Source organism: Dermochelys coriacea, chromosome 1, assembly GCF_009764565.3.
Source record: "Dermochelys coriacea isolate rDerCor1 chromosome 1, rDerCor1.pri.v4, whole genome shotgun sequence".
In the NCBI taxonomy this organism is placed as follows: Eukaryota; Metazoa; Chordata; order Testudines; family Dermochelyidae; genus Dermochelys; species Dermochelys coriacea.
In genome coordinates, this window is record NC_050068.2 from 255,192,037 (window position 1) to 255,214,858 (window position 22,822).

At 41.7% G+C, this 22,822-nt stretch overlaps 2 protein-coding genes across 7 annotated transcripts in view; one reads left to right on the plus strand and one right to left on the minus strand.

Moving 5' to 3' along the window:
• The window catches only part of PWP1 (PWP1 homolog, endonuclein), a 40,097-nt gene extending 37,502 nt beyond the window's left edge, over positions 1 to 2,595 (plus strand). The window contains exons 13-15 of the mRNA XM_038386124.2: positions 183 to 304; positions 646 to 751; positions 2,025 to 2,595. Coding sequence (XP_038242052.1) covers positions 183 to 304; positions 646 to 751; positions 2,025 to 2,140 — 344 coding nt within the window. The 3' untranslated portion in view covers positions 2,141 to 2,595. The remainder of the gene's footprint in view (positions 1 to 182; positions 305 to 645; positions 752 to 2,024) is intronic.
• An 887-nt stretch (positions 2,596 to 3,482) lies between these two features.
• Positions 3,483 to 22,822, minus strand: part of PRDM4 (PR/SET domain 4) — a 32,357-nt gene continuing 13,017 nt past the window's right edge. For 4 of the 6 annotated variants that reach the window (XM_043519845.1, XM_043519850.1, XM_043519830.1 and 1 more), the window contains exons 6-11: positions 21,672 to 21,811; positions 12,902 to 12,987; positions 11,047 to 11,174; positions 9,483 to 9,797; positions 7,758 to 7,926; positions 3,483 to 6,518 (exon numbers count right to left, since the gene is read on the minus strand). In XM_043519845.1, the coding sequence (XP_043375780.1) occupies positions 6,215 to 6,518; positions 7,758 to 7,926; positions 9,483 to 9,797; positions 11,047 to 11,174; positions 12,902 to 12,987; positions 21,672 to 21,811 (1,142 nt within the window). In that variant the 3' untranslated portion in view covers positions 3,483 to 6,214. The remainder of the gene's footprint in view (positions 6,519 to 7,757; positions 7,927 to 9,482; positions 9,798 to 11,046; positions 11,175 to 12,901; positions 12,988 to 21,671; positions 21,812 to 22,822) is intronic. The other 2 variants (XM_038385925.2, XM_038385748.2) reach the window with 1 other exon arrangement.

The window sequence follows — 22,822 nt, forward strand, 5'->3', positions numbered from 1 at the left end:
CTCCCACTAAGTGTGTGTGTGTGTGGGGGGGGGGCGACAGTGTTTCTATTGGTCTCCCAGTCCTTCCTTTAAGGCACATGGAGAATGAGGTTCTTTTGACTTCCCTTTAAAATGTTACACAGGGAAGAAAAATATGTAACAATTAAATGGTGATTTTAAACTGATCTGTTCTAACTTTTCAGGACTCCAATTAAGCAGTCAGATCAAAGGGTGCCTTGTGACATCATCTGCTGACAAATATGTGAAAATTTGGGATATATTGGGAGACAAACCAAGTCTGATCCATTCCAGGGATATGAAAATGGTAAGTAGCTTATATGTCATTCTAAGAAAGTTTACGTATTAACCATGATTAATAGAGCTCACTTCTGATTTTAACCCAGGCTTCATTGTCTTGTTGTCCTTAACACTTCACATGAATTGGGCATCTTGTCCTTGGTACTGTTAGTACATCACACAATTCAACACATGACTGGCAGCCTCTGCTTTAAGCCTTGGACCAGAAAAGGCAATTATTTTAAAAAAATCATTCAAAATCAGTTTTGAAGAGGCATAGGAGGGCCTTACATTTGTTTAAGTTGTTCTGTCAAGGTGTGTTAAGCTGACCTTTTTTTTGGACATTAAAACAATATTTTTTTCCTCTAGGGTGTTCTGTTCTGTGCAGCTTGTTGCCCTGATTTGCCATTTGTCTACGCCTTTGGAGGGGAGAGAGAAGGGCTTAGAGTCTGGGATATAAGCAGTATTTCTGCAGGTAACATAATCTCATTAATCAGAGTTTCAGGGTTCCATTTTTTTTTCTCCCTCCATATACTGCATATTTAGTAATACATCAAACGAAGCAACAAGGCGGTTGTGAGAGAACTGCAGGCTTCCGGTGGGTAATGGGTAATGGTGTATCCAGCATCCTGTTACGTTGTTCTGCCGCTAACAGTGTGCCACGTGCTTTGGGTAGATTAGTCCCTGCCCTGATGAGGTTTCAGTCTAAGTGGAATAGATGCCTTGATCTCATGCTTTGAAATATGGCATTGCAGTCTCACAAGGAAGTGTTGGAATCCTGCCTTTTTTTTTTAAGTGTGGATCTTTTTAAAAAAAAAAGTTCATTTTGGTTAAGAATTTTGAAGTGAAGCCTCCAATGTTTGTTAAAAATGGCGTATTTTCTGTCAAGGTGTATACAAAGGTGACATTGGTTTATCTTATTCTTTTTGTTTGTCTGATGTACTGTGTTTTTTTTAATGCTAGCTGCATGGCTGAGGTTGAAGATCTTCAGTTACTTTTTATATTTTGTCTCTAGGACCACTGGCTTTTAATATGCAAAAAAACTTTTGGCTGTGGTTTGCAACAGTTGGACTGGTTTTGGCCGCATGCCCAATTGTATTGTTTTATCGTGCGTTATAAACGGTAGTGATGTTGGATCTACCTTTTTGAAAGGCATTCAGAAAATCAAATGAAAATCTAAACCCTAAAACCAGAATTAAATTTTAAGCATAACACCTATCTCCAAGTATGAGTAGGTGGATACCACTTAAGTACACAGGAAACAACCTGCCTTTCTCACACTTCTCTTCCGATAGAACAATCACAGACCATTTGCAACATGACCACAGAACAACAGCCAGCAGCTCTGTGCGGGAGAAGAACCATGCCTTCCTCTTAATAGGGATAGCTCAGTGGTTTGAGCTTTGGCCTGCTAAACCTAGGGTTGTGAGTTCAATCCTCAAGGGGACCATTTAGAGAACTGGGGCAAAAAAAAAAAATTGGGGATTGTGCCTGCATTGAGCAGGGAGTTGGACTAGATGATCTCCTGAGGTCCCTTCCAACTCTGATATTCTATGTGTCTATGTGTATTTAGTTAGCATAATTTCTTTGTTTTGAAATATAAATCTTAAACCCTCTTAGTCGAACAGTCTTGAAAGGTTTTTTTCAACCAAGTTTGATTCCCATTTCATTACTGTAAACCATGCTTGAGCTGCTGTAGTGATCTTCTCTCCAGGATACTGGCATTTATGTAATCTCTTGTGTTGCAGTGAATCAAGTTTTTGGAAGCAGAGAGAGGCTGGTAGCTGCCAATACAAACTCTGCAACTAGCAGCTCCTTTGCCAGCAGTAGCAGCAAAAGTCCAGAAGCAGAAATGGAATCATGATGGATCAAACCGAACACAGATGGTATATAAATGCAAAACATCAAACCAGAGTATACTTTTGGACCTCGGTTAATATGTATTCTGCATCCACTGGTTTGGAAAATGTTTATGGAAGTGTATCAAGTTTCTTGCAATCTGCATCTTTTTTTTATCTTATGGGAGGAAAACATGGTCTTGTGGCTAAGAGATAGGAGTCGAAGTTATGGGTCCCTGCCTCTCACTAACTTGGAAAAGTTAAGTGACGTGCCTGCACCTTACTTCACCTAGCACTGAAATGGGGATTACAAACACGCAGGTGATGTGCTAACTTCACTTGTAAAGTGATATATGTAATTTGTCAGGAAAGAACTGTGCTACTGTAGAGTGTATATAAAGGATTGTAATGAAGAATGGATTTCGTTTTAGTTGCAAATGAAAACTACTTCAACTGAAAATTGCCATAGTATTTAAGTCAAGGGATGAACAAAAACACTTTAAGTAGTCAAACAATGCTTAAGTTCCCCCAGAGTAATCTGAGGATGGACTGTTTAACAAGTTTCCACTATCAAAGATTAACATCTTATTTTAAATCTCTTAGAACAGTGTTTTTCATCTGGTGGATGGCAACCGCTGGGGGAGGAAGGTGAAAGGCAATTGAGGGCCGTGAAGCACTGTAAAACTATCATATAAAGAAAATCTCACTCCCCATATACCCTTACCCTTCAATGTCAGTTATTCTGTAAGCTTCTCAAATTACATAGGTTTATTGTTGTGATATTGATACGTTTTCCCCCTTTCTCTCATAGTAAATGGAAGGGGGGTCGTAGAAATCTTTGGCTGAGAATCAAAGGTCACCAATCTGAAATAGTCTTAGAATATGAAACTCATAACCAGCTACAGGCTTACACAAAGTTATGGATATTCTTTAAATACAGTATCTTAGACTACTAAATGCATGCAACTATCCCACATTCTTATTAAACTGGAGGGAACACAGAGAGGGCTTTTAAACAATTAGGTTTGCCCAATTATGGCATAGGTTAGGATAGCAGTAGCTAATGGATATGAAGTGTGCATAATGGAAAGCTCTACCTGGTGTGTACTTAATCTTTAAACAACACTGCTTCAGTGTGTGCCAAAGTAAATCCTGCCAGGATAAAAATAGGGCGGTTTGTACTTATCCCAGTGCTGGCTGCCTGGGGTGAAGGACTTGCTGTCCTGTCCCAACCTCTAGCTTGCTGATTAAAGCAGGAACTCTCAGGTTTGTCTGTCTGTTCTTGATATAGCTTGCCCCCTTGCGTGTGTGCTTTAGTTCTTCTTGTCTACTCCCGAGTAGTGCTGATCACTGGATTTCCCCCCCTCCCCCCCCCAAGTAGTCCATTCCTGATCTATAGTCCTGACATTCAGTTTCATTCTGTCTTAACAGCCTTCTTATTAAAGTATCTTTCTGTCAGTTAGGTTTGGCTAGACGGTGGGGTTCTTGGTTGCCAATATCTCACACTAAAGTTTCAGCTTCTGGGATGATGATCTGTGAGAAATTCAGTTTCTTTTTAAAATGAGGCTAGACTGTGTGGTATTTTGTTTATTTTTACCAATATACTGACTTATATCAGTATATGCCCTAATGCTGTTGTAATTACACACAGGTGACGTGCAGCTTATTTCCCTTTCCTATACAAGAATAACTTTGTACATAGTAGGGCAGTTGTACTGCTTTAGCTTTTTCAGTATAGATAAAAACAAAAACAAACTAGCAAACTTTTCTTAAATTCCGTACTCCTTTGGCTGGGTCACTGGAGCCTTTTTTTAATTGATAATGTATATTTGAGCCCCAGGAGTTGAGAAAGTACTGTATTGTCAATCAATACTATTATATTTTCAGCTAATTGTCTTGTAACTTTTGGAAGGGGGGGAAAAAATCAGTAGGTAGAATCTGCTTTTGTTTGTGCACCTAGATTCAGTTAACAAGGGATTTCCTTTTGTACAAGTGAACTTTACTTTCTGCTTTTCAAGGTAGGAAGTGTAGAAGTAGTTAAGTGCCTGTTTTCAAAAGCTTTATGCTTAGGGATAGTCGCTTTCATATAATGGAGTGTTTGCTAATCCTATGCTCCTTTAGTGGCTGAGATAGAAATTGTTTCTCCAAAGCAGTTGTACTTACTGTAAAAAAAAAAAAAAAAAAAAAAAAAATACCTTGACTTTTTTCAGAAATGAAGGGTGTGCTGCACTTCCAGCTTGAATTTATTTTCCGGTTGCTTTTGCCATGTAAACACATGAGCCTACTGCCAGCATGGGCTGCCTCGAGCATACCCACCCAGCCAGCTGTGATCAGAAGATCTTACTTCCCCTGGTTTGATAATCATGCTGGGCCTAAGGTATAAAAGTCATCCAGCTGCCTATCCAGAGGCAGAAACTTGAGTCACCTAGGGAAACTTTGGGTGCCACATGAGTTTAGATGGAAGGCAAAGGGGAGGTTGCAGGGGTGAGTGAGGCATCTAACTACCTCTGTAGGTCTGACCCCCTTGCCAACTTCTGTAAACAAAATCCCAGTAAATACTAATTTACACAGATTTGCTGCCTGTTTATCTGGGTAAGGTCTACTACATGCATTTACACAGTACATCCTCTTTCCACTCAATGCTCTTTATGTATTTTGCCCCCACAGCCTGAATACATATAGGCAGTCTGTTACCCTACCCCCACACCTAACTGTGATTAGTTCAGCAGCTACTCATTGCATTTTTACCAGGATCTGTACATCTTTAAAGTGCTTACAAGGGCTGGGACTTAACAAAATCAAAGTTTGGGCTGGAGCCATATCAGCAAAGTTCCTATTTGTAGTGCAAGTCACTCTTCCTCAGCTGTGGTATCTCTCACGGTTATGCCATCAGAGATCTTCAAACTGTTCTTTCCTCGAGGAAGCTCTACAGTTTAAGTAATTGAGAGAGAGAGCATGGCAAAACGAGCTCTCTGGTTATTTTTAACAGTCTCTGTTAAATTCAACCTTGTTGACAGGCCCTCAGCTGCCATTTTATTAAAACTGGCTCTGAAATGACAGTTTTTCAAAATAATGTTTGTGTATAATGCTTAACTGCATGGGGACAGTAGCAGCAAGCCCTACAAAGGCAGAATTGGGTTAGGAGTGTGGTACATGTTGATACACACACTGAGGATCTGCATTTTTCCATTGTGGTCTGGAAACGCATAAAGTCAGAAACTTTCAAAAGGGAGACTTGTAAGTATGAGAGAGCACCTTAGAAAAGAGCCACATTTTAATTTTTCCAAAAGGAAAACAGGTTTGAATGAAGTACATTTTCATTCCATAAATACATTAGCAGCAAACCCTCCCATCATCACCAGCACCTTACGTGGCTACAGTTTACAGCTTAATAATGAGTAATATAAACTAGCTGGACAATTTCAAGCCTCTGGTGTTCTAAAGCCAAGTCAACCCATCAAAACTGAACATATGGAATTAAGTAGGATCACTACATGCCTCATCTCCTATTGAACTGGAAATTAAGAGGCAACACTTATCTGAAAGCCAAATGTTGGTCTCCTATACAATTTTGTGCTCAGGTAATTGTGTTATCCACCAGGAGTGCTGATTTCAGACTATTTTTTAACCAAAGCATTTAATTTGTACTTCTAGAAGGAAAGCTGAGCATTCGAATTCTCTGTATTATGCTCTGAGCCTGAGAGAGAACACACAAACCCCTTTGAATTAAAGTATCAAAATACACATTTTTTTCCTTTTAAATCCCCAACATACTTTCATGGCTTTGGCAGTTCAAGATGTTAACTCTCAGGTTCCTATGGTAACCAAATCTTTTTTCATGATTTTTCCATCCGAAGACTGGAGCAAGGTGACTTTCTTATCATGTCAGTGTTTGAGCAAAATATATGAAAAACAAGAGGCAGTCTGTGCACAGTGTATTTTTTTGATCTCCTTACTAGAAACTGTTTCTTAACAGATAAGTGCGTCATCCATTCTCATTCAGAGTTTTAGCCGTAGGGCTTATTAAATAGGGATACAATGTTTCATTGATAAAAACATGATGCTTGGGGAAAGGGGAGTGACTTTTCCTCCCTCTTCCGTCACTTATGTCCAGAGAGAGAGTCATCTGTTGAATACACTCCACTGTTAATCCTACAGTCTTCAGTCCTCACTGACTCTATTAATTCTTCCTCCTCCGAATCCTCCTCTTCCTGGGCTGAGAGACTGGATGTGGGGCCTTTGCAGATTTTGAGGTGGCGAGTGAGGTGATATTTGGTTAGATAAGCCTTGGAGCATTTTTCACACACATAGTCCCTCTTTCCTTCATGGGAATTGAGATGTTTCTTCAGATGATTTGTCCTCAGGAACAGCTTGTCACACCTGGGACACTTGATCTGCCGTTCTCTACAAGGGATTGAAAAAAAGTTAGGTTTTCCTCATGATACACAGCAGCTGTACATTCACGGGTCTTGTTTAAGTAAGTGATTAGAGGAGTTTGGAGAAAGAGGGTTTAACAGTGATTAAAAAACCAGTTTACAAATGATTTCACATATGGGGTGAGACATCTGCACAGGGTTTACAAGCCACTGTGTGCGCACACAGGCTCCATATTCTCAGCGTAGGTTGCTTTGTCACACTGGTAATAAATCTGCTAGGGCCAACAACTGTATAGCCTTGTTATAAATCAGAATAAAGCTCTTCTAGGGTAGAATTAATTGAACCAGAACAGTTTGGTTAACCAAAACCCCATACTGGCGCAGGAACTTGGCAGGATGGTTGCCCTGGTACCAGGGATCTGCCTGTTGTTCCCAGGAAGAACTGTCCAAATTTGGTAAAATTATTTCTTTGAAAAATCTCTGTTCAGTAGACACATATTAAGAGTTTGGCAGCTAAATTCTCTAAAGATTCTGTCTGCACTGCTCCATGCCGGGGCTCAGCACTGGTGCTTATGGCCAGCTGCTGTGATACCAGAACTGGGAGCAGGGAGACTCCCTGTCCTGTGCTGTCAAATACTCCCTAACTATCTCAGACACTGTAGAGAATAAATCGACCTGACAAATGCAGGAAAGGACAAGAACTGGGTGGAGGAATTAGATTCAGCAAGGAGCTCAGGGAGCAGGGAAGACAGATTGGCTGCGGATCCCAGGGTGGAGATTGGGACTGCTTGGACAAAGACTGGGATGAGGAGTTGGTATGTGAGAATGCTAGTGAGAGGCTGTGGTATGCTTTCTGATTCTGCATGGTCACACTGGAGAGTTTTCAGCTGAGAATTAGGAACGAAAATCAGTGGATTACCTTCCTTCCCAAAACTGAGGGTTAAGAATGCTATTACCCAATACAATACAAGCAGGATGATTTGGGGTTTCTCTCTAGTAAGAAAAGCAAATTTTGCTGAAGCCTTGCAAGGTTTAATGGTAGCTTTCCTGTCAAAATATTCCATCCCCAATAGATGGCCAGTAACACAGTCATCCTAGAGTTGATCAAGATGCACTTCCCTATAACCTAGAGCAATATTTATTTTCTCTTGAATCCAGATTTCTGAGCATGTCCACAAAGTATTCTGTATTGTCCAGATCTGTTATTGACGCCATAGGCCTGCTCTAGACTTCCTGCTGGTTAGCTGCCATACTTAAGATCACTTACTGTGTATGGGTGAGTACATGCTGCTTGAGGTCCTGCCTCCGCATGAACACCTTATCACAGTAATCACACTTCAGGTTCTTCTCCCCAGTGTGGATAACCATGTGTGATTCCAGGTGAGCCTTTTGGGTGAACGACTTGTCACAGAGGGCGCAGCGATAATTTTTCTGACCTAGAATTGCACATACACACAGTGACAATGATGTGTGCAAAAAAAAAAAAAAAAAACAACCCCATCATTCACTACAGAAAAATATTTCCCTGAAACAGATTAAGAATTCACCTGTCTATTCCTGCAGCTCTGTTTCAAACTCAGTGTGATGACTTATTAAAACAAACAGTCTGCGTTAACCATGTAAGAAATCAAAATTTGACACGAGCTCAATTCAATCACTCCAGAGCTGGAAGCTTTATAAAGAGGCAGGACACCCAGAGATGCTGTGCAATTGCCTTTGCAATTGCAGCGTAGATAAGGTAAATCTAATGAACAGTTTGTATAATCAAATATTTTAAGCACTTTGGGGTACATCTGAATGGAAAGTACTCTTACAGTTCGAGTGCTGTCATTGAGTGTTCAGTACTTGACCTGAAGACTGGTATTTCAAGGTTAAGAATTGGGACACTGAACACTCAAACACTGCCTCGGTCCTATTGCTGGTTTGGCCTTCTGGGTGACCTTGGGCAAGTCTACTAATGGCTATTAGCCAAGATAGCTGACTGCCAGATGTTGGGACTAGACAACAGTGGATGGATCAGTTGATAATTGCCCTGTTCTGTTCATAGCATCTGGAATTGGCCACGGTCGGGAGACAGGATGCCATTCTTATGTTCTTATATCCCTGTACCACTCTATTCCAGTTTCCCCATCTGTAAAATGGGGATAATGATGCTTACAACAAAAACTTTGAGCTATACTGATGAAAAGTTATATATAGGAATTAGTAATTACCACCTCCAGGTACCCATTTAACCAAGGCAGACTGCAAAGATATTTACCTTTCAATTTCCTGCCTTTAAAAAGTTCATGTAGTAAACAAGCCTACTTTGTGGCTCCTACAGTCCTATCGTGCAGAGCAAAGTAATTTATCCTAGGATTTAGGGCTGAAGCCATAAACCTCAATCAATATGTAACTGGTGCCATCCACAGACTGACAGCTTATTTAGATTTAGCCTCTGAGGAATGAAGAGTCTGGATAAAGGCTTGGTTATGTACCTCAATGTGATTAAACCAGTGACTGAGGAGTTAAAGATGGCACAGATGGATTACTGAGTAAAGGCAGTTACCACCTGACAAGTGTTCAGCAGTTGACACGGAAATGAGATGATGGTCTTAGTTCAGTTCCTAGTGGATAGGTGTCCACATCACAAAACCCCCAACATAACTGGCACTCATGTTAGCAGTCTCAGCACATAAGGTCAAGAACTGAATGGACCTGGAGACTGTTACTCTCTCAATCCATAGGCAGGCCCTGGATACTAAGGTGCTGGGGGCATTATCAGTACCTGGAGACAGAGACAGTGCTTCCAGGTCAAGGCTGAAGCACCTAGAGGCAGCAGCTAGGGTAAGTGCATTGCTGCTGTACGTATAGGGCCTATTTTGTGAATGAACAGGATTTCAGTCTCCGGGGCTGATAATCTGGCACTTTTTGCCAGCAGTAAATTTACTTCAATTCAAACACCACTTTGTGAAATGGCATCTTAAAATCAAACTCATGCCATCTGCCTTACCTGTGTGTATCTTGAGGTGAGTCCGGAGGTTGCTGGGATCACTGAAAGCTTTGCTACAGAAATCGCACTTGTGTGGCTTCATGCCCATGTGTCCCATGAAATGGACATGAAGTTTGGAAGGAGAAATGAAAGCTTGGGGGCACATGGAGCACTTCCACTTCCTTTCCTTACTGTGCCCCGATCCATGGCTGCTGCTGTGCCCCTGGCTGGGGATGTGGTTATGGATGTGACTGCTCAGATGGGCCTTAAACTCTGTGTAGGAAGTGCATTCCTTTCCACAGTGACAGACGTGCACATCTGGGTGTTCTGGGACACCTATAACCCAAAAGCATTTCTTTTGATTAGAAACACCATTCCTTCACACACTCAAAACATTTGCTGGCCCACTTTATAACATGGCTGCATACTTTCCCCAATTTTTCTGAAATTACATATAATCAAGTGCTGTGGCTTTTCTACAGCTTGTTAAATTGAGTCTTATGCATGCTTCAAAGGGTATCAACAGACTACAGTGGGTTATGGTACCTGTTCTACCCACGAACCTTGGGAACACCAACTAAAGTTATTCATAAGCTATAGGATGGATGAACTGTACTTCAAGTGAAGTAATAAGCTCAACAGACAAAGGTCTCGGAAATCAGAATTCTTTTACTGACTCAGTCACTCGCTGTGTTACCTTGAACAAGTTTCTGTGCTTCGGTTTCCCCACCTGTAAAAGGGTGATACTGATACATATTCACATTTGTAAAGTGTTTGGAATCCTTGGATGAAAGGCATTATATAAGTGCAATATATTAATAGTATTGAGCCAAATTCTGGTAGATTTTATTCAGTTCTTAACTTCGATGGAAGTTTTGCCTCAATAAAGATTAAATACAGCTGGGTAAGGACTTTAGATTTTGGTCTATCATAGTCAAACAGAATTATGGGCAGGAGCAGCATCCTCCAACCCTTGAAGTCCAATGAACAAGCAACAGTGATTTTAAATTCTTTCCTCCTTTGTGCCTGGTTCCTCCTGCTTGAAAACTAAAAGATGGACCTAGACTTCCCTTGTTAATCAGTGTTGGCATCTATAAGGCTCTCAACTAAGCCATGCAGGCGAAGGGAAGCTTGCACTGCATTTGGTACTATACAATAGTTTGGCTCAGTGCCCTGATCCTTCTGCAAGCGCTAAGTTCACCACCATTTGTTATGTGGAAATTTAAACTATGAAGAGCATTATACCAATATCTGTTATGACCACTCAAAATCTGGAGAATCTTACACATCCTATTATTGCCTCTCCCAAGTTATGGACGACTGAGAAACAACTCTCTCTGTCCCACGGGAATATGAAATCTTTTCATTCTGATCAGAGAGAAATTAAAGGGCTATGATAACAATAGTGAAGAACCTGTTATTTACACATAGTGAATTGGAATTTATAGGAATACAATGCCACTCACTACCAAGTGCTGACAAAAAAATTAAGGAAACCCCAACTCACATCCCAGAGGCAGTATATAAAAGGGAGCTCATGTTCGACTTTGTCTGTAAAAGCAAATAAATGTGCCTGTCTTCTTACCAATCTGTCTAGCATAATCCCGACTGTAATAAAAGAGAAGCTCTTGTTCAGGAGGGATGTCCCGTGAGGTGCAGAAGTACATTTTTCCATCATGGGGATAAGCTACCAGATTCTGCTCTTCCCGATTCCTGCACCAACAAAGGAGACTTAAAACACCTTTCAAAATTGTCAGCTTTGCTCTTTGTTCCCAAGCTATCAGTAGTATTAAAAGACAATGGAATCTCCTTAAAGAACTCTCAGCATCCTGTGGAGAATTTTCATTTCAGAAACAGTTCTTCTCAACTGCAATTCTACCACTTCCCTCATTCTTTATTACTAGGGATGATGACATGAAGCTCATTTATTCCTATTGCTTAGTTCTCTATAAAATCGTTGAGTATTTGTGACATCACAAATGGTTGCTGTGAAAATAACTGACATTAGAGAGAGCAAACTGGAGGAAACAAGCAGATGACCTCTTAAGAGAACTAAGACCCTTTTTCATGCTAATGCCCTTAATAAAAAGGAAAGAGAAATACAAAATGAGTCTTATAAGCAGAATTAACTGAATTTAAAGCACTTGCAAAGTTTTCCAGGAGGCAATAGTGTCTTGCTGGCCTTGCAGATCAACTAGGTAGAACATGCAAGCAGCACTGCACCACTTTGCTAGAAGACCCAAAGCCAGGAACAACTTGATTCCCACTCACTAACCTGATGAAGTAAATTATAGAGGAGACCTGGCTTTGTGTCTCATGGAGAAATAGGGAAAATATTATATCCTTCCTTCTGACCCACTCATGGGGCAATATTAACACCAGTTTGCACAGCTCTCCTTGCAGACTCCCAGGTAGAGAAAAAGGCATAGCTATCAGTAGGGATTAGGAGAAAGGTAGTAAACCCCAGAACAAAAGTATGGTCTTGGCCCACATTGCAGTACCTGGAGCATCTTATCAGTAAAGATATAAAGCAAAAATGCAAGCAAATGCCATCTTAACAGATATATTTTAAAAGCGTGAGGAAGGGAAGAGACAACAATAGACCACCATATTCACAAAAGAAGCAGCTGGCATAAGGCTTAAAAGGACAAATGACTAGATTCAATTCACAGGTTTGGAGTGATGCTTTACCATACAATTAGTTTCCCCCATAATACCCTGCCCAGCCTTTTGCTTGCTGCTTTACTGATTTTCTCCTAGCAACAATCCCAGTTTTCTAGAAATCCCTCAAAGGCTCACTCAGCACCACTCTTTAATTATCACATAGGGCAGCCACTGCAGTGGGCTACACATTCACTCTTCAAAATTTCTCTAGGCCAGGGGCAGACTTCAGAGTCACATGGAGTCAAGGGGACTGGCTGTTTGCTCAACCTTCCCCCTCCCACACAGTCCTTTAACCCCAGCTTCACTCCACGCCTGCCCCCTGCCCTGTACCCCTACCCCTCACTTTCCCTTTTCCTTCCGTTTAGTTGATCCCCTTGTAAATAACCCCTTCCAAATAAACAAATAATGGAACTAACATGACATTTGCCACCAACACGTTCACTCTACTTGTGTTCTACCCCCCTCCCCCGTGTCTGTCTGGTCTATTTAGACAACGTCTCATTGTTTCCTTGTACATATCAAACCCCTCCTCTTCCCCCCCCATCTGTCTGTATCCATCTGTTGTCTCTTGCCTTATCATAGATCATAAGCTTTTTATGGTAGGGACTGTCTTTTTGTTCTGTGTTTGTACAGTGCCTAGCACAATGGAATCCTGGACCACAGGTGCATGGGGCTGCTATGCACTATGGTAGCACAACTAATAGTCTTTTTTTTTTTTTTAAAGGACAACACCATAGGGTCCAAATCTGCTCAATCTGGGTAAACGTAGCTCTCACCGGGCTCTGCGTACAAACATCATCCAGTTACACTCGTTTTCATCAGTTGTAATGATGTAGAACTCCAGGACGCCATTGTGATACATCTGACAAGAAAAGACAAAACAAACAGTGTCAGGATAATAAGTGGCAATGACTTTGATCAGAGCGCATCCCTTTCTTTAGGAGAGGAATTGCTTTCCTCCGACACAACTGCTGTCTGACTTCACTGTGTCTTTCCCGTGCTGCCCCCAATGGTGAACCAAGCCATAACAATATAGGGGCACCTAAGCTACAGGAAGTGATTTAATGTCATTTCTTTTCCAAGCTTGCCTTCAACCTCAGAGGGTAACACTGTACTTTGCACAGACGTTCCCTGATCCCTCCATCTAACAGGCCTTGCAACAATCACACATCCTTGCTGTAGAGAGAAAAGAGTTATACACCACTGGGACCTCATATTCCTAATGGGAGCCGCCACCACCACCACATCACAAATCCCTCCCACACCTGCGCCCCTCCACCCCTCAGGTTAGCACAAACATCCTGACCCCTGGGGACCAAGCTAGAGACTGACGTATGGTGATGCCTGACACCACAATCACTAGTCTTAAATCTGCTCATTTATTTGAATATTTTTCTCCTCCCCGCTCCCATTTAAGCTTTTGACAAATATTTTCATCTGCTTTTCTAACAAGCCAAGCTTCAGGAACAGTGGTATCTTGTGGCTCTCTCCAGCTACTTGCTCCAAACAGCTCAAATATTAACCACTGTATTTTTAAATATTTTTTAAATGATAGTCAGTAACTGCAGTTAACAAAGGTTTATCTGATAGACATTAATGAATGAATGCAATTCATTTTTCATCACCTCTAATAGCATTAAAATGAGAAAAAGATTGCAGGGAGGTAAGTGAGGGTGTAAGTATGTACACCAGAATGATTCGTTGGCCTGAATTAACTGTTAGTCTTTAAGATTGTTACCTCTGCAGAGTCACCCTTGTTGGACTGATGCCTCCTGGCATCAAGCTGTGGGAAAACTTTACAGTAATGTTGATTGTGGCCATTCACCCTCCCTCCCCATCATGGAGAGTTCCAAGGGTATAAAAATGGCAGTGGCCCCATCCATCCCTCAGCTGCTTTCCTAAATTTGGAATTCTTGACCTGAGAATTTGGGATGGAGAGTGAATATACAGATTTGACACTTTTGAAGAACAATTTCTGGTACGTAACCTCTCTCCTTCTTTGAGTGGCCTCTGCGTACTACTGCTTGTGGAGATTAGCAAAAAGTACAAATACTCTAGAAAGGCGGGCTGAGGAGTTCTAGGTGAACAAGGAATACAAAATTGATAAAACTACATGGCGTGTCAAAAGAAGTTACTGCATTTCACTCTTACAGTTCAGACCTCAGTGAGAATTTTTTTGCTGCAGACGCCTACAGTTTTGAGTAACAGCTTTGCAAATTCTATGAAAAAAACAAACAAACCATAAGACACACACTGGATGCTGCCTTTGGATCAGTTAACTATGATAGACATTTCCAGATGAATGAACATGTGCAAGTCCTCACTAGGGCATAAGGGAGACTTGGGGAAATATAGACAAGTTAGCAGCCAGTGTGAGATGAAAATATAGATGAACTGAGACTGGAAATTGGGCTAAGACACTAATAAAATCATGTTTCCCATATGAACTACAGTTTATAGGCCATTTTACCTGTACCTCACTAAGTCTGTGGGGTGTAGCTATGGCTATGAGTAATGCTGTCATCACAGGTGCAGGGTACAAATGATACTCTGACCAGTAACAAACCAAAGGTCCCAAGGACTCTGTGAAACAAGACTCCAACCTCAAAGCAAAAAAGATATATGGACTGGAGGGACCACTCATGAGATCACTATGAGAATGTCTACACTGCAGTTAGACACCCAGGGCTGGCCCATGCCAGCTGGCTCAGGCTATGGGGCTGTTTAATCACAGTGTAGACTTCTGGGCTCAGACTGGAATCTGGGTGCTAGGATTCTGTGAAATCATGACTGGTGTGGAGCAAGTAAAGAACAAAGTGTTATTTACTCCTCCTCCTCCTCAAACAAGAACTAGGGGTCACCAAATGAAATTAATAGGCAGCAGGTTTAAAACAAACAGAAGGAAGTATTTCTTCACCCAACATACAGTCAGTCAACCTGTGGAACGCTTTTCCAGAGGATGTTGTGAAGGCCAAAACTATAACAGGGTTAAAAAAAAAAAACTAGATAAATTAATGGAGGATAGGTCCATCAATGGCTATTAGCCAGGATGGGCACAGATGGTGTCCCTAACCTCCGTTTGCCAGAAGCTGGGAATGGGTGACAGGGAATGGATCACTTGATGATTACCTGTTCATTCCCTCTGAAGCACCTGGCATTGGCCACTGTCGGAAGACAGGATTTTGGGCTAGATGGACCTTTGGTCTGACCCGGTTTGGCCGTTCTTATGCAAGTCTACACAGCAGCCCTGCAGGAGGAGCCCCAGGAACCTGAGTCAGCTGGCATGGGCCAGCAGCAAGTTTTTATTTGTAGTGTAAACATACCCTCAGTGAAAACATCTTACTCCATGGCACTCACAACACCAGACAACTGCACTGATAAAAAGAAATCCAGTTTCTTTGGTGCAGCCATCATCTCAAGCAATATTAGTGGTACATGAAGCAACCCTTCTAGAAACATCATTATTACAAGGTGAGTGAGGACTGCTGCCCTGGGAGAGTGGAACTTGAAATCTCAATCTGTGCAGCCTAGACAAAACTGAAACACCCTTTTTAAATGTTTAAATGTTTAAAAAAAGTGTAATAGCATTAAAAGCGAGGGGGTTGTTTCAACTAATGCTCTTGCTTTCTGATAGGGTTGCTAGACTTCTGAAGAATGCCATGATCAAGCATCTCGGCAATCCAGAAGTCAGGTGTCGACATGAGAGGATCCAGGCTCAGGTGAATACTTTTATCCCAACCTGCAGACAAAGATCCAATAAACTGGAAAGAGTTGCTAACATCTGATCTAGGATGTCTGAAGACAAAAGCACAAAGACCAACTTAAGGCCATCAACACCAATCTTGACTGACCTGAAGACAAATCTTCTGAAACAAAATTACAGGAAATGCATAAAGGAATACCTGATTCCAGTCCAGAAAAGAGGAGTTTGCCAATGACTTTGGATCTTATTTGCTCCTTAAGCAGAACTGGAGAGACAATGGTTGTTCCCTTTGTTAATAAAGAAACCTAGTTGGGACTTAATCCCCTTACATAACACACAATGCCAGACTGATATCTACATAAGATATTTATGCCATTGTAAACACACACACAAAAACCCACCTCTGTTCAAATAATCTGCCTATATAAAGGGAGAGAGCCTCATTAAATAGCTTTCAACTTCAGAACTGTGATTTGGAGTTTTCACCACCTACAGAATCCACAAACCTCAAAAAGGCTGGAGAACAACAACATTCCAGTCCATCATCTGGAAATATTACCGTAGATGTAAGGGAGATGAAAACAGAAATACCTGAAACAGTAGCATAGCTAGGCGGGGAACGGGTCAGTGGCCGCTCCCCTACCGAGCAGAAGTGGTACCTTTTTAATTACTTGGCACCTTTAAAATTTTTACTCACCCGGTGCTCTGGGTCTTCGGCGGCAGGTCAGGGGGAGCGGAGATAAAAAAAGGCTCCACCCCTGGTACTCACCCATCGGCACTCCGGGTCTTCAGCAGCACTTCGGCGTGGGGTCCTTCACTCGCTCAGGTCTTCGACGGCATTGTCCTTCAGTGCCGAAGACAGGAGCGAGTACTGCTGAAGACCCGGAGCGCCGCGTAAGTACCAGGGGTGGCGCCTTTTTTATCTCCGCTCTCCCTGTTTTTTCAACCTGGCTATGCCACTGACCTGAAAAGCATGTGGTACCTTTGCCTTTTGCACCTTAAATGACCTGAGGCATAAGTGTCTCAGGTGAGAGTACTGTCAAGAAAGAGTGGTGCCGTTGTAAATCAGTCAGTTTGATGGCGGTCATAGACATAAGTCTAGATAAAAGTATCACCAGGTACCACTGGTAAGGAGCCTGTCTGTGTACCAAAATCTAGATATAGACATGAATGCACCAATGACCTGATGTCCACGACACATCAGGAAACAGTTCACACACCCGCTCTCACTCACTCTTTTTATTTTTTTAAATTTGCTGCTTAAATGAAAGCATCCCATGGATATTTGTGTTGAGTTGAACTAGAATAATATGGCTATACCACAAGGAGAGAGAATATAATGCCAATGTCACCTTATTGGTAGCAATTGCTATGTGCTGACTGGCCAAGGAATAGCACACACATCAACAATCCCAAGGAATTGTTCTTAATGTCAGCTGAGAATCCCAATTTTACACGTTAAGTGCTTTCCCACTGGGCACTGAGACTGAAGGGAAATTTAAAACAATATGAAGACACTTTCAAAGGACCTGTACCTGACACAGATTGCCTGCTACACACAGAGGATGACAGGTTTCAGAGTAGCAGCCGTGTTAGTCTGTATTTGCAAAAAGAAAAGGAGTACTTGTGGCACCTTAGAGACTAACACATTTATTTGAGCATAAGCTTTCGCGAGCTTACAGCTCACTGAATGCATCGGATGAAGTGAGCTGTAGCTCATGAAAGCTTATGCTCAAATAAATTTGTTAGTCTCTAAGGTGCCACAAGTCCTCCTTTTCTTTACACTGAGGATGAAAATCCAAGGTCTTCCTGGCAATGCAAAAGAATAGATTCCAAAGACATGGCACCAGATGGCTTAATCTAATCAGAACTGAGACTTCTGGTGCAAAGGCAGCGTGGTCCTGAAGAGGGTACCACTTTTTTTTTTTTCCTTTAAATAATAAAGCATTGCTCCTTGGAAGCTCAGAGCTGTCACTATGCAGTTGACTGAACAGGAGAAGCACGCAGAACCAGTAATCCAGCATCAGAAGATGATAGGGGTGTGGAGTCCAGGAAAGCTTTTTGTGGCCTGTCTTCAGAACAAAGCACTGACACTGGGGTTTGGAACCTAGCTGTCTTTGGGTACCAATGGCCTTGGATGGTTTCAAAGTCAGGACATTAGCACTGGATTAGCAATTGTATTCATTCCCAGAATTGCAGCACTGAATGAGACTCAGTAAGTACTGAAGCCACCTCAGTCTGAGCCTGGGAATGATTTCCAAGGTTTCAGTGCTGAGGGTATGTTGGCACAAGGACATCTCAGCTAGGGTTTCAGAGCAAAGAAAGCTCATGGCAGCTCCTACTAAGAACCCTGACCTGGTTTCAGAAATAGTTCTACTGATTTTGTCTAGAGGGACTCCCACAAAAGGAATACCTATATCCTCATTCAACTATCTTTTAGGTCCTTCAGGTAAACCATCAGCAGGCATCACCTCTGGGTACTATTTAGATAAGACTAAGTATCTGACACTGGAGGGAAAACATACTTCTGGGACAAGAGACCCAGATTTGGGAGTGATGACTCAGTAGACACCAAAGAATCAGGGATTACAGTGTCAGTAGTGCCAGGATTTCAGCATCAGACTTGGTCATTCTAGATAGATCTGCAGACCTCTGAGCCATTTAAACTAGGAACAGAATCCCACTGCATGCGTTTCTCCTTGACTTGCACAGCTGGATCCTCAGTACTTCACTGCCACTAGAGTTGATGGTATTAGAAAGTCAAGAGTGACAGAGCTGGTGCTAAAAAGTCAAGGGTGTCAGAATCAGTTGACCTTGAGAGATCAGGAAACCTAGATGACACTTATGGATGGCCCGGAAAGGAAAACTAAAGGCTTTAAGTGCTTTCTTACAGCAAATGACCTATCGCTTTGGTGGAGACTCCACACAGTCTGCAATGTAACCAAATAAAACAGTGCTGATTCCAGGAGTACAAATGAGAACTCAGTGTGCAACACTGTGGAATATTGGTCATCACAAGTAGCCCACTCCAGGACTTAGCCCTAGACTAGAGAATGTTCCATTATGTTACAAGTTTAACTGTCAGTGCATTGTGTTATATCAGCTGTCATTAGTGGCCTGGCAAAGGCCATATTGCATAGCTGGTATCATATACATCAGGGGTCAGCAACCTTTCAGAAGTTGTGTGCCAAGTCTTAATTTATTCACTGTAATTTAAGGTTTCACGGGCCAGTAATACATTCACGTTTTTAGAAGGTCTCTCTGTATAATATATAACTAAACTATTGTTTTATATAAAGTAAATAAGGTTTTTAAAATGTTTAAGAAGCTTCATTTAAAATTAAATTAAAATGCAGATCTTATCAGTTTAGTGTGCTCTTTTCCTGCTGAGTTTTCTAATGTCTGGCATGTATTTGGATACTTTAAGCTGCACACAGGCTTGTGAGTGATCAGTTGTTAACCGGCTCCAAGAGGGACAGAGGACAGATTTAATGTGTGAAAATACCTGTTCACACAGGTATGCGGATCCAAATGCTGAAAGCATTGCAAAAGCAATTTTCTTCAAACAGTTAAATTTCACTGGCAGTGAGGTCCAGCAGGTCAGAATAGAGGCCCCATGATCTCTCTCAGTAGCTTTAAGTGCACTTCACAGATCTCCAAACTTTGATGCCACAATTCTGAGCTTTTTAACTGAATAAGCTGCATTTTGAAATCTTCAACACCCATCTACTGAAATACAGACAAATCCAAGTCGGTTTCATTGAACTTTTCAGATTTAATTAGAAAAGAAAGCATTGAGCCAAATCACTGGAATTCTTGAAATGTAAGAAAATTGTGATTCCAGTTCTTGCATGGACATTCCAATCACATCGACACTGACAGTGCAACATGCCAATAGCTCTTTTATGTGTTGGAAGTAGTGAAAAGTCTAAGTTTGACTATCCCAAGAAAAAACTGGTAGTTATACAACAAATGCCTTCCAGGTTTCATAAAGATCCAGAATCGTTTGCCCTATACCCTGGAGGTGGAGGTTGAGTTTGTTTAGCTGAGAGGTGATGTCAGTTAGAAACATGAGCTTACACAGCCATTTGTCATCATCCAGTTCGGGGTAGTTTTGTCCTTTTTCTGACAAAAAGGCCTTGATTGCATCAAAACAGTTTACAAAGCACACAAGGTTTACAAATCTTGCCACGACTTAGCCACCAAATGTTGCTTTGAAGTGGAATGTCATTATAAGCAATGTCCATCTCTTCTAGCAGTTCTTGAAACTGTCTGAGAGTCAAAGCAGATCGAGTAACAAGGACATTCACAATTTGCACCACTGTATTCATCACATTATTAAGCTCTGAATTAGAAATTGTAGCACACAGTATTTCTTGATGGATGATACAGTGAAATTTGACTGTTGGGTGGCCAATTTGATCTTCAAGTAACTTTAGAAATCCCTTCTGTTTTCCAACCATGGGAAGAGCACCATCTGTTGTCACACAAAATATTTTTCTGATGTCAATGTCTGAAGAATGTCCTCATTCTTCAAAATGGTTTACAAAAGTTTCCACTATATCTGCCCCCTTTGTTGCGCCATGCAGGGGTTTTAGGCAACAAAGTTCCTCTTGGATTTCATCGGAAGCACAATATCTTGCACCAATATCTACCACCAAACATGGAACATTGTTTATATCCACGCTCTTATCAACTGCAACGCTAAACACTGCTGTGTCTTTTAATGCAGTTGTCTGCTTTTCGTTAATGTTTTCTGCCATTTTGCTTACGCATCTCTCAACTTTTCTGGCAGAGACAGGCAGTTCTTTTATTCTGGATACACATCTTTATTTGGCAAATCATTGAACAAAACCTCTCAACTGCTGAGGAAAACTTCTTTTATATATTCCCCATCTGTAAACGGCTTTCTGTTTTTTGCAATGCACTGTGCAATCTTGTAACTTCCTTCTGTGGCTTGATTTTAACTTACACTTAAGCATTTAAAAACACTGCTTTGCTTTTCATATCCTGCTACCGCCTTTTTGATCCATTGAGTCTTGTCTGCTTCATCAAGAAAGGTTCTCTCGTGCTTCATTTGAAAATGTTGTTGAACACTTGATGTGCGACAAACAGAAAGCACATACAGCATGGTCCTTCTTTTGAATAAGCCCAATGTGTCTGTCCAAGAAGGCTGAATGAATGGACATCTAACTTTGCTTTCTTAGGAGCTGACATTTTGTCACATGTAGCCCTCAACTTACAGTGGGAAAAAAAAAATCGTGACAGATGGCACGTACAATGTCAAAAGCAATGCGCTGTTCCATGTGACATGATAGTGATGTAAGCAGCAAATCAGGACTTAAAAATATTCCAGTAGACTGGCGCTGGAACAATTTTTAAGGTAGGAGTGCTGAGCTGCACCCCCTCCTGCTTAACTGCACACCTCATTGCCCCAGGCTGGGGCCAGTGGGCCACAGCTGGGGGCGGTTGCAGAGCCCCGGGCCAGCGGCCGGGACCCCAGGATGGCAACAGAGCCCCCAGGACTGGTGGCCGGGACCCGCAGCGGGCTGAGCGGGGCTGGCAGACGGGATCAGCATCTGGGACCCCAGGATGGCAGCAGAGCCCCCAGGACTGGTGGCCGGAACCCAGGCAGTGTGAGTGCCACTCAAAATCATCTTGCGTGCCACTTTTGGCATGCATGCCATAGGTTGCTGACCCCTGATATACATATACCCCCCACAAAAACAGCCTTGATTTGGGGATAGGTTAAAGAGAAGAGAGCATTCAAGTCACAGTTAAAACTACCACACTGGCAGTTTTGACACTGACATAAGATTTAGGGAGACTTGACATACGCTGACCTTCCAAATGTGATTGGTTGTCTTGTCTGTCCAATCTGCTACTTCCAAAGAGTGACTCTGTTGCCCAATCAGAGGTCCAAAGCAAGTCCTCACAGGAATGGTCTCCCGAGTCCACACACCTATCAGCAGAAAGGCACTGACTGCAGAATCAATTATTTAAACAACAAGTCAAACAACTAAAAGATGCAATGTTTGTGAGATAATGTTCTGAGGGTTATACCTGGGCATCAGACCATAAAACCTTGTTTTCCAAAAATGGGATACAATTATTATAGAAACAAATGCCGCTGCCACCATCATATAATGTCCCTGGGAGCCATTTTGTTCTAATTACAATATTTATTTTTTGTTTTCTAAAACAAGTCATTTACTTTCAGATGAGCTGTAAAACTAAGGTCCTGACCATTTATGCCCATTAAAGATTTTATGGCATTTTCTGCAGAACTAGAAAATTATCATTTCAGTACCTACCTAATTCCCATGAATTTAGACTACCTAATCCCCACGAATTGCCAGAATTGTTGCTGGGCACTGTTAAGTAGCTTCTGCATTTCTCATCAGAGGCAAATATATTTCTGTGATGAGCAGAGAAATTCCTGTATCCAGATTATTATTATTAAACATTTATATTAATAGCCCCACACCAATATATTTGATAGCTTCCAGGAACAAAGCGGAAAGCTCACAGAGCACAAGGGTAATCTGTTCCCAACAAGAAGCATCACTAAGCAAACCAGCTTCTCTAGCTGAAGTTTCCAACTAGTCTTCAGACCCTTGGAGAGTGCAGTGCAATAATCCAATCTTAAAGTGACAAAAACATGGATTATAATAACGAGGTCCACATCTAAAGGGAAGGTCACAACCAATATGCCAAGTGCAGATGGAAAAGGCGGCACTTAAGCAATTCTACTACCAGAACATCCAGAAGCAACTAGGGATTCAGCAAGACCCCCAGACTGCAAACCTAAAGGTATGTCCACACTAAACCACTGCAGCTGTGTCTCTAGCACTTGTTTGTAGACACTACCTACACCAACAGGAGACAGAGTAGCAGCCGTGTTAGTCTGTATTCGCAAAAAGAAAAGGAGTACTTGTGGCACCTTAGAGACTAACAAATTTATTAGAGCATAAGCTTTCGTGAGCTACAGCTC